At 32.2% G+C, this 16307-nt stretch overlaps 1 protein-coding gene across 2 annotated transcripts in view; it reads left to right on the top strand.

Moving 5' to 3' along the window:
* Slc36a4 (solute carrier family 36 member 4) overlaps positions 1-14335 on the top strand; it is a 39448-nt gene extending 25113 nt beyond the window's left edge. For both annotated transcript variants that reach the window (XM_004838021.4, XM_021252545.2), the window contains 2 exons: positions 3516-3685; positions 10622-14335. In XM_004838021.4, coding sequence (XP_004838078.1) covers positions 3516-3685; positions 10622-10929 — 478 coding nt within the window. In that variant the 3' untranslated portion in view covers positions 10930-14335. The remainder of the gene's footprint in view (positions 1-3515; positions 3686-10621) is intronic.
* The last annotated feature ends 1972 nt before the right edge of the window (positions 14336-16307 follow it).

The raw sequence follows: 16307 nt of genomic DNA, 5'->3' as shown, positions 1-16307 counted from the left end.
CATCTAGTATGATAAATTTTTGTTTCCAAGCACAAATTATTGTATTCTTTGAAGCTTTATTAATATTTGTTATATTAGGTAGACTTAAGTTCTAAGGTTTATTTATACTTATTTTAAGTATTATAATTAATTAATATTTAATAAGTGTCAATCACCTTTTAAGTATATTGGAGGAATATTCAGAGAAGAATAAAGCCTAGCTTTAACTCTTATGGAGACTTAGCACTGAGTTTTGAAAGAAAGATGCTGTGCCTAAATGTTATCTAAACATAGTTGAACTTTCTTATATATCTCCAAAACAAATTTCTGTGGCTTTAAGACAAGTTTTTATTTTTTAGAGAGTTCAGTGGGTAGCTTTTTGCTTTCTGCTTTATAAAACTTAATATGTAAAGGAAACTTACCATAGTTACTTGCTTAAAACAAAAATGAAAACAAAAGTTGACAATGTCTATAGAAAAGTTGAAAACAGCAGTGAAATATGATTGGAAATATAGATGCCAAACAGAAATACATGAGTTTTTGAAACAGAAAAGAGGTAAAAGTGAAACAGATGATATTAAACTTTGACACTTTTTAAAAACACTTCTTACTCTTCAGTGGTTGATAATTTATAGCTGTATCAACTTCTAAAAGATTAAAAGAATTTTATTTCTCATTTTTACTCTATGCAACTCCAAATAAATTATATTTACATATAATTAATATTATTGAATAGTATTGGTAATAGCAGGTTCTTATCCTATATAACTTCAGATTTATGTAAATGAAGGAGTAATTATACTTTCGTTTTAATGATGTATTTTAAGAAATATATTAGCCATAATTTCAAAATACATAAGTGAAAAAGGAATATTTAAACTAATAATAATGAAAATATTCATTTAATTCTCTTTAACTACATACCAGAGTATATAAAGAAGTTGTCTTTTGGTTATTTTCCATATTTTCAGTCGGTTGACTGTTTATGTTTAAATTTCAAGCCTCAAGTTGAGAAGTACATTCTTAGATAATTTTAAAATTAAGGTTTATTGTTAGGCTCAAGGACATTCTTCTTTCTTAGTTGTGGTATTTGTAGTATTTTCAAATCCATTTCTGCTCAGCCTTATTTCCTCTTTTATGATGAATATATTATAAAATATATTATAAAATATATTATAAAAGGAAACTTACTGAATTCCTTCTTGCTTGACCAAAGTTTAGAGAACTGTTTACTTACTACTTTTAAGTCATAGGACATAAGAAATAAGCTTAAAGCCCAATTAGTGATTTTACTTGGGCCAGGATACTTCATATTTTTTTAAATAACGGTATTTATTCTTAAGAGTGGAAAGATGCCCTGTGCATAGAACTCTGAGGTGGGAAAATAGAACTCTTTTAAATGGGAAGATAGTGACTACCAATGGTGTTTCTGCTGAAAGAGGATATATGTATTAATCACTGCCCCTAATGCCACAGCACATTTAATCCACCCTCCTTTCTAGTTTCTTTTTTAAAGTACAAGAGTGATTGGTATTTCTTTTGATTATTAGAATATATTATTTAAAAAACACAACACACTAATTACCTGTAACACGGGACTAGGCTCTGTAATGTTCTTTGGAGTCCCATGATTCTGCATTTTCTCCCTATGTCATTTAATATATGAAAAATCTTCCTTGGCTAGACAAAGGAAATTTACCAAAGACTTTATTAAGAAACCCATTCTGAATTTTGACAGGAGTTTGTCCACAATGTCACAACCTAAAGATAATCACACTTACCCTGTTTATGTGTACAATTATTAAGTATTAATTTTTAAAAATAAATTATCAAAAAATCCCAAGTTACTCATGAAACTGAAAACTCTTGTGCTGCTTTCAGCACTGAACTTTAAAGAGATAAATTTTCTTGGACAAAATAGTAACTTGACATCTCTATTTTCCTTATTAATGTAGTTTTCATATAGTATGTATAATTTAGAGAACTTTTGCTCTTATGTTGGACTTAAGATTCACGACATTTCTGTAACCAGTGACATGTTACCTACCGAGATTTTCAAGCAAGGAGAGCTATGTAATTCAATGTTTAATATGAATTTTTTCTTTTATATATAGGTCCTTGAGGTTATGATTTAAGATTTCAAATACATGCAAATATGCTTAATTTTTTAAAAGAAATTTGAGAAAACATTAGCCCTGGACCATATTAAATTTAAAAGCTTCTTCAGCAAAAGAAACAGCCAACAGGGTGAAAAGACAGCCTACAAAATTAGAAAATTTTGGTAGCTGTTCTTTGGTCAGAGGACTAACATCTAGAATATATAAGGAATTCCAAAAAACATGAGCCCCTCTCAAAAAATAAAAGACCCAGGCAAAAGATATGCAAGTGAAATGAGTAGACACTTCACAAAAGAAGTACAGATGGTTAAAAAATACATCAAGAAATGCTCAGCATTCCTGGCCATTAGAGAGATGCAACTTAAAACAACACTGAGATTCCATCTTACCCAGAAAGAATGGACATCATGAAGAAATCAAATAATCACAAGTCTTGGCAAAACTGCAGGTGGGGGGAAAGGAACCCTTCTACACTGTTAGTGGGAACATAAACTAGCACAACCACTATGGAAATCAGTATGGAGATTCCTAAAAACACTAAAACTAGAAATTCCATTTGACCCAGGTATTCTCTTTTTAGGTATCTTCCAAAAGAGTTAAAGACATCCTATTACAATAATACATGTATAACCATGTTTATAGCAGCAAAATTCATAATAGCTGAATCTTGGAAGCAGCCTATATGTCCATCCACAGATCAGTGGATAAAGGAAAAGTATTATTTACATAAAATGGATTACTATTCTACCATCAAGATAGTCATTTGTAGGAAATAACTTTATAAATGATGAATCATTTGTAAGAAAATAGGTACATCTTGAGATCATAATATTAAGTGAAATAAATCAGACACGAACTTAAATATTGTATGGTTTCTCTTGTATGAGAAACCCAAATTATAAATAAAGAGCAAAAGAAATGATAGATAATAGGAAGTAGGGAGATATATCTTTCTCAAATGGGAGTGGATCAAAAGATGAAGGGAGAGGGGAGGGGAGGGGATGGAGGAGAAAGAAAAGGGATGAAAAAAGGAATGAAAGTGTGTGCATGTACCAGCTCCATCCAAGGTATGTAATCATTATGTACCACAAACATCTACTAATAAAAAAAATTAGACCTTCATGGGCTGGTTATAATATCAGAACATTGGCTTAGTCCAAAATGAAATCTTCCCAACAGTATGTCCTGAACTTTTACATGCCATGTGCAAACCTTCCAGGCTTTTCAGAGTGAATTGTTTGTATATCATCTAGAAATTCAGTTAGTGGAAATCAATTGGCTTTTTCCCAGACAAGCATTTTTTAGTTAGTATATTCTGACCTAGGATACCTTCTGGATTTCCTGTTTACCTTATGAAAACCAAACAGAAGGAAGCTAGACTCATATTAAGAAAGACTAAATTCAATTTTTTTTCAACAGGTTATATCAATCAGTGAAAATTCTGTATTCCTTTGGCATTTTTGTGACCTATTCAATTCAGTTCTATGTTCCAGCAGAGATCATTATCCCTGGAGTCATATCCAAATTTCATGCAAAAGGGAAGCAAATCTGTGAATTTGGGATAAGGTCCTTCTTGGTTAGTATCACTTGTAAGTATCACTCCATATTTATGTCATAATAATTCTTTCATTGTTTAATTTCTCAAAATGCAAGATATTTTTTCACCATCTTTTGAATCACTTGCATATATTTATTTACTATGTAGATATTTGTGTGTATCTATATATCTACCAGTAATTAAAAATATTAAGTTATTAAAAAGTAAAATAAATGTATTCACCAATCTGTGGTACTTTTGGGGTTAAAGTTGTTTTCCTACTACTATAAATTTTCTGCTGTGAGAAGAGAAACACATCTAATCCTAGCACATTAAAATAACAAATTATTCTTAAAATGACTGTAGGAATAAAAATAAGATGCATAAGGAACCCTTTGCATTGTTGATGCACATTTTATTTCTAGTTTTCCTCAGTTTTTACAAATTTCTGCTAACTTGTATATAAGTTTAAGTTTTATTCTCTGTGACTGTATACTTGAGAGGCTTTTATTTTGTTTGAGTTGGGCGTTAATAACTTCAGTGGCTTATTTTCATTTGTGAAAGAGTGTGTATACTTTCATTAAGATTTCACATTATATAATTCTTTCATAGGGTAGCATTAATAATGGAGACTTATGGAGAGGGAGCTTGATTTGGGTGTAGTAGAAGGAATGTGAGTTTTGGAGTAACACAGACCTGGAGATTCAAATTCACATACAACACTCGCTAGTCTCTTGAGACAAATTATTATACCATCACTAAGTCCCTTTTTCCTCACCTGTGAAATGAGGTTAACATTTCCTTATTCCATTTTTGTAGGTTTTAAAAATAATATTAACAGAGTAACTAGAAATTATAGTATTATAACCATTATTGTAACTGTAAATTAGTATAGTAAGACTATACCCCTGAACTAATCTGGGGTCAGATTATTGGTGCTCTTTGAAAAAGGCAGCTCTGGAAATTTTTTATGGGATATTAAATAATCATCTTGAACCATACAGGGTTAGAGAATGTAGAACTGGAACTTCTGGTCAACTCAATAATTGAGATGCATAGGATAGAGCTTGTCTCTGTATTTAAAGAATTGCAAGTTTTACATTTTGTTTGAAAAAAGATAAAGCCAGAAAAAGTCTAAAAAGCTTATTTTTCAAAGTAATCATTTAAGTGAACTCTCTCAACGAATAAAGGAAGTCGTATGGAAGAATGAAGTCAGTGAGTCCATACTTTGATGACCAATGAAACCTTCAGTAGGAAAAAGTTATTTTAAAATATTTGGAAATATTTCTTCTATGTTGTCCTTATTGACATTTTGATAACTAGACTAAATTAAAAATAATTTCATAATTTCAGTAAGTCTTTTTGTCAGTAGACATAATTCATTCTGAAAGTGTATCCCCTTTTAAAATCAGTTACTGAAACTCAGTTAAAGGAGCATGAAGTACATATAAACAGGAGGCCAGGATTTTATTTGTTTATCCATTTCTGCACATAGATAGAATAAGCTTGATTAGCATTTAATACCATTCATAACAGCTGTCCATAGATGCCACGGGGCAACCTACTTATCAAAATTCTGTAGTGAATATCTGTGATGACAAAATTATCCTTATCATAAACTATCCTCTTATTGTTTTTGTTCATTTGAGTTTTTATATGTTGGATTTGCCCAAAATAGACATGCTTCTCTTTGTCTATTAATAACATTAACATGTCACATATTTCAAGCCAATTTTCCTAGCCAAAAAAAAAAAAAAAAAAAAAAAATCTATTGGTTATATAATATTTAAAGAGCTTTGTTTCATTGACCTTGTAGTACAACATGATTTAAATGTGTTTAATCAATAGAAATTTAGACTAAATTTCAAAATTATATAGTATTTATGCATATGGTTTCCAACAATATTTCACTTGATTCAATCGTGCCAGCTTAAGTTATTGAAACACATTAATGAGGAAAACTGGATTCCACATGGAACATTATTTTGAATGGCAAGGGTCTAGTCATGTTTATCTGGCCTTACTGCTCTACTGTAAATAAATGCAGCAGATCTCCTGAACACGGTTATATTCAGTGAAACTTGAAAGGTCCTAATTGTGTTTGAGAGTTATGCTTTATATAAAGTTCCCTAGAGAAAAATATTAAAAGGCTGCAACAAACACCTTTTAAACAGAGAATCTACTTTTTAAAGTATTTCTAAACTTTCAGTTTCTTTAGAGGCTCTGTTTAAAAAATAAACAGCTCACTTCAGTCCTATAGTGTTAAGTGAGACATAATTTCAAAACTATTTAGAACTTTAGTTTTCATAATAATTTGAAGAGAAAAGAGCAGATCTTTCTGAAATGGGAAGGGGATCAAGAGATAAAGGGAAGGGAGGGAAAGGGGATAAAAAAAAGGAATTAAGGTGTGTTATATACACTCCATACAAAGAATGTGAATGTGAAAGAAACCACAAGAATTTCATAAACACATGGAAATTAGACAACACACTTCTTAACAACCAGTGGGTCACAGAGGAACTTAAAGAAGAAATCAGATAGTTTTTACAACTAAATAACAATGTTAGTATAACATATCGGAATCTGTGGGACACAATGAAAGTAGTCTTATGAAGGAAATTCATAGCAGTGAATACTCATATTAGGAAAACAGAGTGAGCTCAAACAACCTGATGTTGATCCTCAAGCTTCTAGAAAAAGAAGACCAGGACAAATCCAAAACTCATACAAGGGAGGAAATTATAAATTTCAGAGCAGAAATCAATGCAGTGGAGACTGAGAGAATGATACAAAAAATTAATGAAGCAAAGAATTCTTCGAATAATAAAATTGATAAAGCCTTAGGCAACCTTATCAAAAAAAAGGAAAGAAAAGCCCCAAATCCATGCAAATAGGAATGAAAAGGGTGAATTATAATGGACCCAGCAGAAATCCAGAGGATCATCAGTACCTACTTTGAAAACCTATACACCAATCAGATGGAAAACACAGAAAAAATGGACAGATTTCTAGATACATATGAATTACCAAAGTTGAATGAAGAAGACCTAAAAATTCTAAACCCAGGATCAACATAATGGAAAATGTAATTAAAAATTTACCACTGAGAAAAGCCCAGGTTCTGATGGCTTCACTGCTGAATTCTACAAGACTGTTGCCACTACCGTTTAAACTCTTCAATGAAATTGAAAGGGAAGCAATACTCCTGAATTCATTCCTGGAAACAAGAATCACCTTGATCCCAAAACCAGAGAAAGACCCAACCAAAAAAGACAATTATAGGTCAATCTCCCTAATGAACATAGATGCAAAAATCCTCAATAAGATACTGGCAAACAGAATGCAGAAGATCATCAAGAAGATAATACACACTGACCAAGTGGGATTCATCCTAGGGATGCAGGGATGGTTCAACATAGGCAAATCAATAAATAGCTCTATATGAATAGAGCTAAGGAAAAAAACCATATGATCATCTCAATAGATGCAGAAAAAGCATTCAACAAAGTCCAGCACCCATTCATGGTAAAAACCCTACAGAAAATTGGAATAGCTGGTCTCTGTCTCAACCCAGTATAAGCCATCTATGAAAAACCAACAGCCAGTATCATACTAAATGGTCAGAAACTGAAGTCCTTCACACTAAAATCAGGAACAAGCCAAGGATGTCCCCTATCACCACTCCTGTTCAGTATAGTTCTGGAAACATTGGCCACAGCAATTAGACAAGAGAAATAAAAGGAGTAAAGGATAGGAAACAAGTTAAATTGTTATTATTTGTAGATGGCATGATACTTTATATAGAAGACCGTGAACTCCACCAAAAGTCTTCTAGACTTAATAACCAAATTTAGTAGAGTAGCTGGATACAAAGTCAACACACAAAAATCAATGGCCTCCCTGTACACAAACAACAGACTCACTGAGAGAGGAACTGGAGAAACAACTCTTTACAATAGCATCCAAAACAATGAAATACCTAGGAATTAACCTAATGAAGGAAATCAAAGACCTCTCCTCTGAAAACTACAGCATTCTGAAAAAAGAGATTGAAGAGGATATCAAAAAATGGAAAGGCATCCTTTGCTCCTGGTTAGGAAGAACCAATATAGTGAAAATGGTCATATTTCCAAAACTGCTATATAGATTTAATACAATCTCAATTGAAATCCCAATAGCATACTTCACAGAACTTGAGAAAACAATGCAAAAATTCATTTGGAACAAGAAGAGACCAAGGATAGCAAAAGCAAACCAAGGTAACAAAGACAAGGTAGGAGGTATCACAATCTCCAGCTTGAGACTATGCTACAAAGCTACTGTGATAAAAACAGCATGGTACTGACAAACAGACCCAAGGATCAGTTGAACAGATTAGAAGATGCAGAAAAAACTCCAGACATACTCAGCCACCTCATCTTTGACAAAGGAGCCAGATACCCTCATTGGAGGAAAGACAACCTCCCTCTTTAATATAGGGTGCTGGAAAAATTGGATTTCAACTTGCCAAAGATTAAAACTAGGCCATATCTCTCACCATGAAGTAAACTAAAATCGAAATGGATCAAAGATCCAAATATTAAAACAGAAACATTAAACTGGCTGGAAGAGAGGTTAGGTAAATCTCTTGAAGATACTGGTGTAGAAAAAGATTTCATGAACAAAATCTCAGTCATATGTGAACTAACACAAAAAATCAACAACTGGGATCTCATCTTAAGCTTTTGCATAGCAAGAGAAATCACCAACAGAGTGAAGAGATAACCCACAATGTGGGAAAAAATTTTTACCAGCTGTTCCTCAGACAAAGGTTTACTATCTAGAATATATAAAGAACTTAAAAAAAAAATCAGACCTCCCAAATTTAAAGACCCAGTCCAAAAATGGGCATCTGAAATGAATAGACATTTCTCAGACAAGTAGGAATAGCAAATAAACATGAAAAAATGTTCAACATCACTGGTCATTTGAGAGATGCAAATGAAAACAACGCTGAAGTTCTACCTCCAGAAGGAATGGCTGCTATCATGAAATCAACCAATAAGAAATCCTAATGGGGTTGTGGGGAAAATGAACCCTTCTCCACTGTTGGTGGGAGTGCAGACTTGTGCAACCACTGTGGAAATCAGTATGGAGATACCTCAAAAAACTAGAATTCGAGGTCCCATATGAACCAGCTATTCCCCTGCTGGGTATCTTCCCAAAAGAATTAAAACCATCATACCACAGTGCTATATGTGCACCTATGTTTATAGCGGCACAGTTTATAATAGCTAAAACTTGGAAACAATCCAATTGCCTATCAACTGGAGATTGGATAAAGATGTGGGTTTTTTTTTTTTTTTTTACTACTCAGCCATAAAGAATGAGAAACTAGAGACATTTATAGCTAAATGGGTGCACATTGAGGCCATACTTTTAAGTGAAATAAATAGGACATACATGTGTAAATACTGAATAGTTTCTCTGGTGTGAGAAACAAAGTGTAAACAGGATCAAAATGTATGATAGATAATGTAAAATAGGAAGAAAATATCCAAAGGGGTACGGGAAGTGAGAGGGGTAGGGGAAAGGAAAGAAGAGAAAGGAATATATGAGAAAAGTAAAAACTGGAAACGAAGTCTTTGTAAATAGGGAGGGATGCAGGGGTTAAGGGAGGTCAGGAGAATGGGGAAAATAAGAACCAAGATATATCATGTAAAGGTACAAGTTCCCAATGATGAATGTCATCGTATTGTATACCTAACATGTACCAATAAATTTAATGAAAAGGCATAAAAGTAAAGAATGTGAACATTATATACTGTAGACATGTACTAATAAAAATGGTGAATAATAACTTCTGGTTCTATAAAAAACATGGTGAGAAATTAGTTCCAAATTAATCTTGTATCTTCCTAGAAAATATTGAGAATCACAAAGAAAAGTGGAGTAGAAAAAAGCCCTCATACAGTAAAAACAGAGAAACTAGTAGACTGCAAACTAACAGTAAAGTACAAAGAGGACAGATTAACTATATATAGATAGGGACATATAGATGTCTCTCAGGTAATTCAGTAGAGATAAAATAGTCTAGAAATGAGAAAAGTAAAAGAAAATGACTTAGAAATAAAGAGAAGAATAACGTGTTAGAAATGATAGCTATAGAAGATAAGTAAAGGAGAGCCAGCATCTGCACAAGTAGAGACTCCTGTGAAGGAGCTGTAGTGATGCAGTTGCCTTGGTTCCAGAGGTGGTGTTGCTGCAGCTTACTGTACACAGAAGCAGATTCAGCTGTTATTCTTAGATATAACTCAAGACCATCCCATTTAAAAGGACATTTAAAGGAATGTGAGTTTTGGTTTTTGCAAACCTTCTGTTGGTACAGCTTTGCTTGCTTGGTTAAGGTAGTCTCTGACATATCTCTCTACTGTTAATTCTACTTTTTCTCTGATGATTAATAAGTATCTTATAGGGAAATACTCTGAGAGTGTACGGATATCCTGAACTCCTTCTGTGTTTGCCCACTGATTTTAGCATCCTTCAATGACTCTTCATGCCCAATTATTATAGTGGTGTTTTATTAATATTTGTTAATATTTCTGTTTTTCCATCTCTTTTGGTTAATTGGGGTTTTACTGTAAGGATAAGCTCTCTTCTCTCTGATTTATTTATATCATACCACCCTGTTCTGTGAATTGGAGAATGAACTGTATTACAGAGTAATGCAAATTCTTTGGAAATAAACTATCTGTTCCTCTTTACCTCAAAAATTAAAAGTTGTTTACATAAACTTTAGTGAAATTTCAGGAAATGTCACTCACTGTTTCAGTTTCCTTGTTTTTGTTTTTTAAAGCTTAGAACAAACTATGGCAGATTTTTCTACAGACAAATTTATAGTAGTCTACCATCTATTAATTACTTTTGCTGTATTGAAAAGATCTACATTTAGTATTCATGTAAGTGCCAAACATTAAATCTAGAAAAAATATCCATTTTTATCTTCTAGGTGCTGGAGCAATTCTCATTCCTCGCTTAGATATTGTGATTTCCTTTGTTGGCGCTGTGAGCAGCAGCACATTGGCCTTGATCCTACCACCTTTGGTGGAAATTCTTACATTTTCTAAGGAGCATTACAATATATGGATGATCCTGAAAAATATTTCTATAGCATTCACTGGAGTTGTTGGCTTCTTACTAGGTACATATGTAACTGTTGAAGAAATTGTTTATCCTACTCCCAGAGTTATAACAGGTACTTCACAAAGTCCCTCTCTAAATTGGAATTCTACGTGCTTAACATCTGGTTTGAAATAGTAGAAGCAGAGATATTAGTCTTTTGTCTCAATTCTGAAAATAATTAAAATAAGAACCAGTAAAATGCATTGCTATATACTAAAAACAGAACCAAATTCTCTTTTCCTTTGGTACAGTATTAATATTTTGGCAGTAAACTCTTTAATTCTTCACCAGCATTTGGTAAACCATGGCGGATCCTTGGTGTTTAGTAGCAATAAGTTTTTAAAAATTAGTTTTGAAAATTGAAATATTAAAAAGTAAAATCTGTTATTCTTTATTTCTCTAATAAATTCTTTAACCAAGATTTTTCTCTTTACCATCATGCTACTCTTTTTTTTTTTCTCATGCTACTCTTTTGCCACTCGGTTGACAAGATATAGGATTTCAACAATAAGATAAATTGGGACATATGTAACAAAAAATCTCCAGATTATCACAGTGAATGTAAAAGTAAGTTGTATAATGTAAAATATGTGATTGCTTTTATTAGAGAGCAAAATACTTATAGGAAAGCCCCTGGAAGTATAGGAAACTCCTATTAACCATAATGTAAGCAGAAAATCACCAAAACTGGAATTATTTTTACGCTATATTGTAATGATAGTTGGTCTTCATACTAATTAAGAGGCACTAAGCAAGATACTGTCTTGGTGTTTGAATCAAATTTAAGAGGGTCTTTAAAGATTTTCCAATACAGCTCCCTTATTTTTCAGTGGAGAAAATGGAGTCCCAGAAAGTTTAAGTAACTTGGTCAAGACCACTCATCTTTGAGATCAAGAGAACCTGATTTTCTGACTCCCCAGCTAGGATTTTTTATTTTTCACATAACATCCAAGAAGAATAAATTATGTTTAGTTTAATTTAAATGTTGAGTAATTATATTTTTATACTTCAAAAGTGAGTGTGTGATCGTTGGATAATATACATGACATGAACATAAAGTTAGAAAACAGAATCCTACACTACAGCTTCATAAATCTCAACAACAGAAAGGAGCAGTGTTCTTTCAAACAGAATCAAGACCACTTTCTGGTACAACTGCCGGCTGGTAGAATGTGCTAAGCTACACCATTGATGGCTTAAGTGCTCTTTATGTTTCTTTCCTCAGTTTTGTGGGCACCGTCTTCCTTAATGGCAGAAAATAGATGTTTGTCCAAATATAGGATTTGTAGACACTTTCAGTCCTGTGGCTTTCCTTATCATAGTCTCTGTTGATTGGACTGGGCAGAACCATAAAAATCATGCTTAGGAAAAACTGAAACAGTAATAACCTATTGAGACACTTCCAGACTTCTTCCAGGGAACTGCCTTCTGTCACTCCATGTTCTTTGAACCCACTTACTAACAAAAGTGGAGTATCTCATTTGATGTGGAAATTTCATGATTTAAAAAATTCACATTCTAAAACATAAACTTTTTAATCAGCCTGGAGGTAATCCAGTGATATCATCGAGCTAACTGTAGTGAATATATTCTCTATTTTTATATGTAAATACTAACTTATTCAGATAGGTTTTGCTTATTACATCATTAACTGGTCATCTATGGGCTGAGGATTTAGCTCAGTGGTTTCATCATCTGCTGCACAAGTGCAAGGACCCGAGTTCAATCCCCGGTACCAAAAAAAAAAAAAGAAAGAAACTGGTCATCTAGTATGATCCTAAAGATATATCAGAAGCTTTATTTTGGTACAAACTCATAACAATTAGACTTTTAAAAACATTTACTTTAGGTATTATGACTAATTACTTACGATACTTTTATATCAAATCTGTTACATTCAGTCTTTAGTCATACTAACAGAACATGGAAGAAGATATGGGAGAATTAATCTTCATTGAAACTAATGTCATATAATCTTGAATCTAATAATAAATGAGATATTTAAACATTTTATAATGGTATAAAATGAGTTGAAAAGCATTGTTTAATACAAAGTAGCATTGTTTTTTATCAGTTGTCTTCACGTATTTCTAGTCAATGTGTACAGTTTTATTTTTCTGTTTTAACTTGTTTATTTCCAGATGGAATTAATCAAATGCAATGAAATTTAGAGTCATTGATCATAGCAATAAGTAATTTTTAAGTGCAACACAATTTACACCTTGGGCTTTCTTTGCAGTAGCAGTGCTAAATCAACATCCAACACCAAATTCACTAAATTATCAATACTTTAGATATAAAGAAGAAGGGTTAAAAAGGAGAAAAGAGATTTTATTATTAACAAGAAACCCTACTTAGGTGCAAAATGTAAATATACTCTTATTTAAGGATATTTAATGATATGTTTATCAATGGACAATTTTTTCTCTGAAATTTAGTTTTAATGAGTCATAACATTTTCTAGAGATTTGTAGAGAAAATACAGTGGACCCTGAAGTTACCACTGGCCTGACATTCAAACAACTTGGGTTAATTAGGTTAATGGAACATTCGTATCTCTCATTATCTATAGCATGTACCCAGGTAAACATCCAGATCTCAGCTGTATTGACTTAGTTACAACCAGCCCTTGGGTACTGATCGAGTTCGTAAATCAAGAGTCCACTGTACTTTGATTCTACCAACTGTTGCTTTTTATTTTGGGAGCCTGGAGAAATGAGAGTAATTGTGAAATTTTTATCTGCTTTCTTTTGGTCCATTGCATTATGGCTAAAGTGGCTTCAGCATTTATCTGCTGCCACAGAGAAGAATTCTCTAAAAGTTAAGTTCCCTAGAATCATTTCTGCAGCTGAGGTAGTAAAAAGAAAAGCTTTATTTACCTATGATGAACTCTATTCCAAGCTAGTTTTCTCCATTCCCTAACACAGCAGAGAATTTCAGCAGAGTCAAAGTAACCTCAAAATTCTGGTTTTGAGACTTTTTTTTTTAATCAGAGGATCTTTTCCCACATGGCTAGATTTCTTCACAATTAAAGAAGTTAGAGCTATCTATCAAATACAAACAAGTTCTGTATTAGCAAATGCCATATTATTTTAGTTCTGACCTCAGTGGATTCTCTTTCATTAAAACCATTTCTGACTCTTGCTTAAACAGTGCACTTAATATTTTTTCAAGGAGTTTATGACAGTATTAGTTGTAAATTTTCTAACAGGGTTTGATTTTCCTCAATATTTTCATAATAGTCCTGTTTCAAGGTACTGTATTATATTAATTAATGTTCTATATTAGTGCCATTTCTACCTATGGGAACGCACCACAGCTGTCAATACGGTGTCTGAATGGTGTGCATTTGTTTACTGACATTCTGTCTCTTAAAAATTAGGTCTTGTTCTCACTTCTTTTTCTTCATTTAAGGGGAGAAAGAGCTTGAGTAGGTAGCTCAGTGGTGGAGCGTTTGCTTAGCATGCCCTAGGATCAATCATCAACCCCCCAAAAAACTATACAGCTAATGGAAACAAGTAAAATTATTTAATCAACAATACCAGTGATCCAATGAATATTGTCTATTGAGGAATAATGTAATTTAGTAAAAATATAGACCATTAATAATGTAAAATGTTTTTCTAAAATCAGGTTTACTTTAATAATTTGGCTAAACTACCTTTCTCTTCCTAAGAAAATGTGAAAAACTGATATAAAATGTGCACAGTATTTCCTAGCATTACATGGCTGACTGTAATAGTTACTACTTTGCCACTAGCACTTACTGGGCCACAAACTTTTCTGAAACTGATTGGTTTTGACCTAGGCAACAAAAAATATATTTTAGAAATGGTATTTACTCCCAGTGATAAGTGAACAATTACTCAAATTGTTTAACTTTCCTATGAAAATTAGCTCGTTCCTATTTGCATACATGTGCCCCCTCAAAAAATACACACAGTAGGAGTCTGTGTAAAGTATATACAAATATTGATTTACCATTTAAATTGGATCTAGGAAGATATTGTATCAAAAGTATCACTCTAAAATTATTGCATTGGAGTTTTCTTGATAACAAATAGGAAAATATGTGTTTATATTACAAATAAATCAAACTGTAGATTTTTGTTTTTTGAAATAATTTTTAGTTTGAATAAAAAATATGACTGCATGTGAGTCAATTTACCTATTTTATTTGTAAAGGTATGAGGAATCTGTGTTAAAGTACTATGACTCTGAATTTTCAATAAAATGTAATTTGCTTGCAGTTGCTTTTTAAAAAATTTGTCTTTTATAAAATTAAATGGATTTGACAAGTATCATAAACTGAAAATGGCTTTAGTGTATAGTCTCATAATAACATTTTAATCAGTCTTTATGGCTCATTGTCATCTTGGAAGCTGATAATAAATATCTATAAGATTTAAGAGCTGAGATTGATTGGAAATGAAAGGACACATTCAAAACATTGACCTGAGTTTCCTAGAGTTTATGCAGGATTAAGTCTGTAGATGTTGCATCCTTGATTTGACTTAAAAATTTTTTTAATTTCACAAAATCTGAAAGAAAATATTTTAAATTTCACTATAAAGAAATAATAAATGTATGAGGTGATAGGTATGCCAGTTACCCTGATTTGAGCATTTCATGTGTACATGTATTGAAAAATGACATGGTACCCTATAAATGTGTACAATTTTTATGCTATTTTTCAGAGAAAAAAATAGAAACAGATTTTTATATTAACTTTAAAAATTCTGATTTCTTGATTAAAAGAATATCACTCATTTTGCTTGAGTTATAATATTAAAACAACGCTTTTGGAAAGCATTATACCAACTTTACATCAAACACCATAAAGATATTTATACCTTTATACTAATAATTCTGTTCTTATGAACTTCACATAAAGACATCTAAAGAAGACAGACACTATGCCTAAAGATAAGTTTGCAACATTATGTTTTAATAAGGAAAAGTTGGAAATGGCCAAATTCTTCAGTAACAAAGAGATCATAAATTAATGATATCTTAACCAAGAATAACAATAAAAATTATATGAAAGGTATACTGAAAATTAATAATTTGGGAAGCAATATGTAAAATTACAGCTCTGTAAATCACTTAGACTTGTACAAAAAGATACGCAGAAAAGGTTAGGACAATGTTGTCCAGCATATTGTGTATCCTACTCATAAGTGTTAGGATAAAAAACGTGTTTTACTATTTTTAAAGAGAGTTGTGAGAAGAATAAAGGGAAATGGTTTGAGGGAGGAAATGGAGTTTTGAAACCTTATTAGAGCAGGGAGTATAATTCAGGTAGATCCCAAAATTGGCATGTGTGAGGGCCTGGTTCAATCCCCAAAGCCAAAAGCAAACAATGTGAAACAAGAATGATAAAAAACTTATAAGTAATACACGCTCCTGACAAGCAACAGAAGGGACATGGAGATCTATGTATGAGGTAAAGATAGCACTACCTACATAGAGATGTAACTGTAATGGAAAGTCATATGGGATACTTTCTAGAA

Source organism: Heterocephalus glaber, unplaced genomic scaffold, assembly GCF_053883595.1.
Source record: "Heterocephalus glaber isolate CG9 unplaced genomic scaffold, H.glaber_assembly_v1.0 deba00001429, whole genome shotgun sequence".
In the NCBI taxonomy this organism is placed as follows: Eukaryota; Metazoa; Chordata; class Mammalia; order Rodentia; family Bathyergidae; genus Heterocephalus; species Heterocephalus glaber.
The sequence above is the reverse complement of the archived record's forward strand: the minus strand, read 5'-3'. Positions and strand labels throughout refer to the sequence as shown.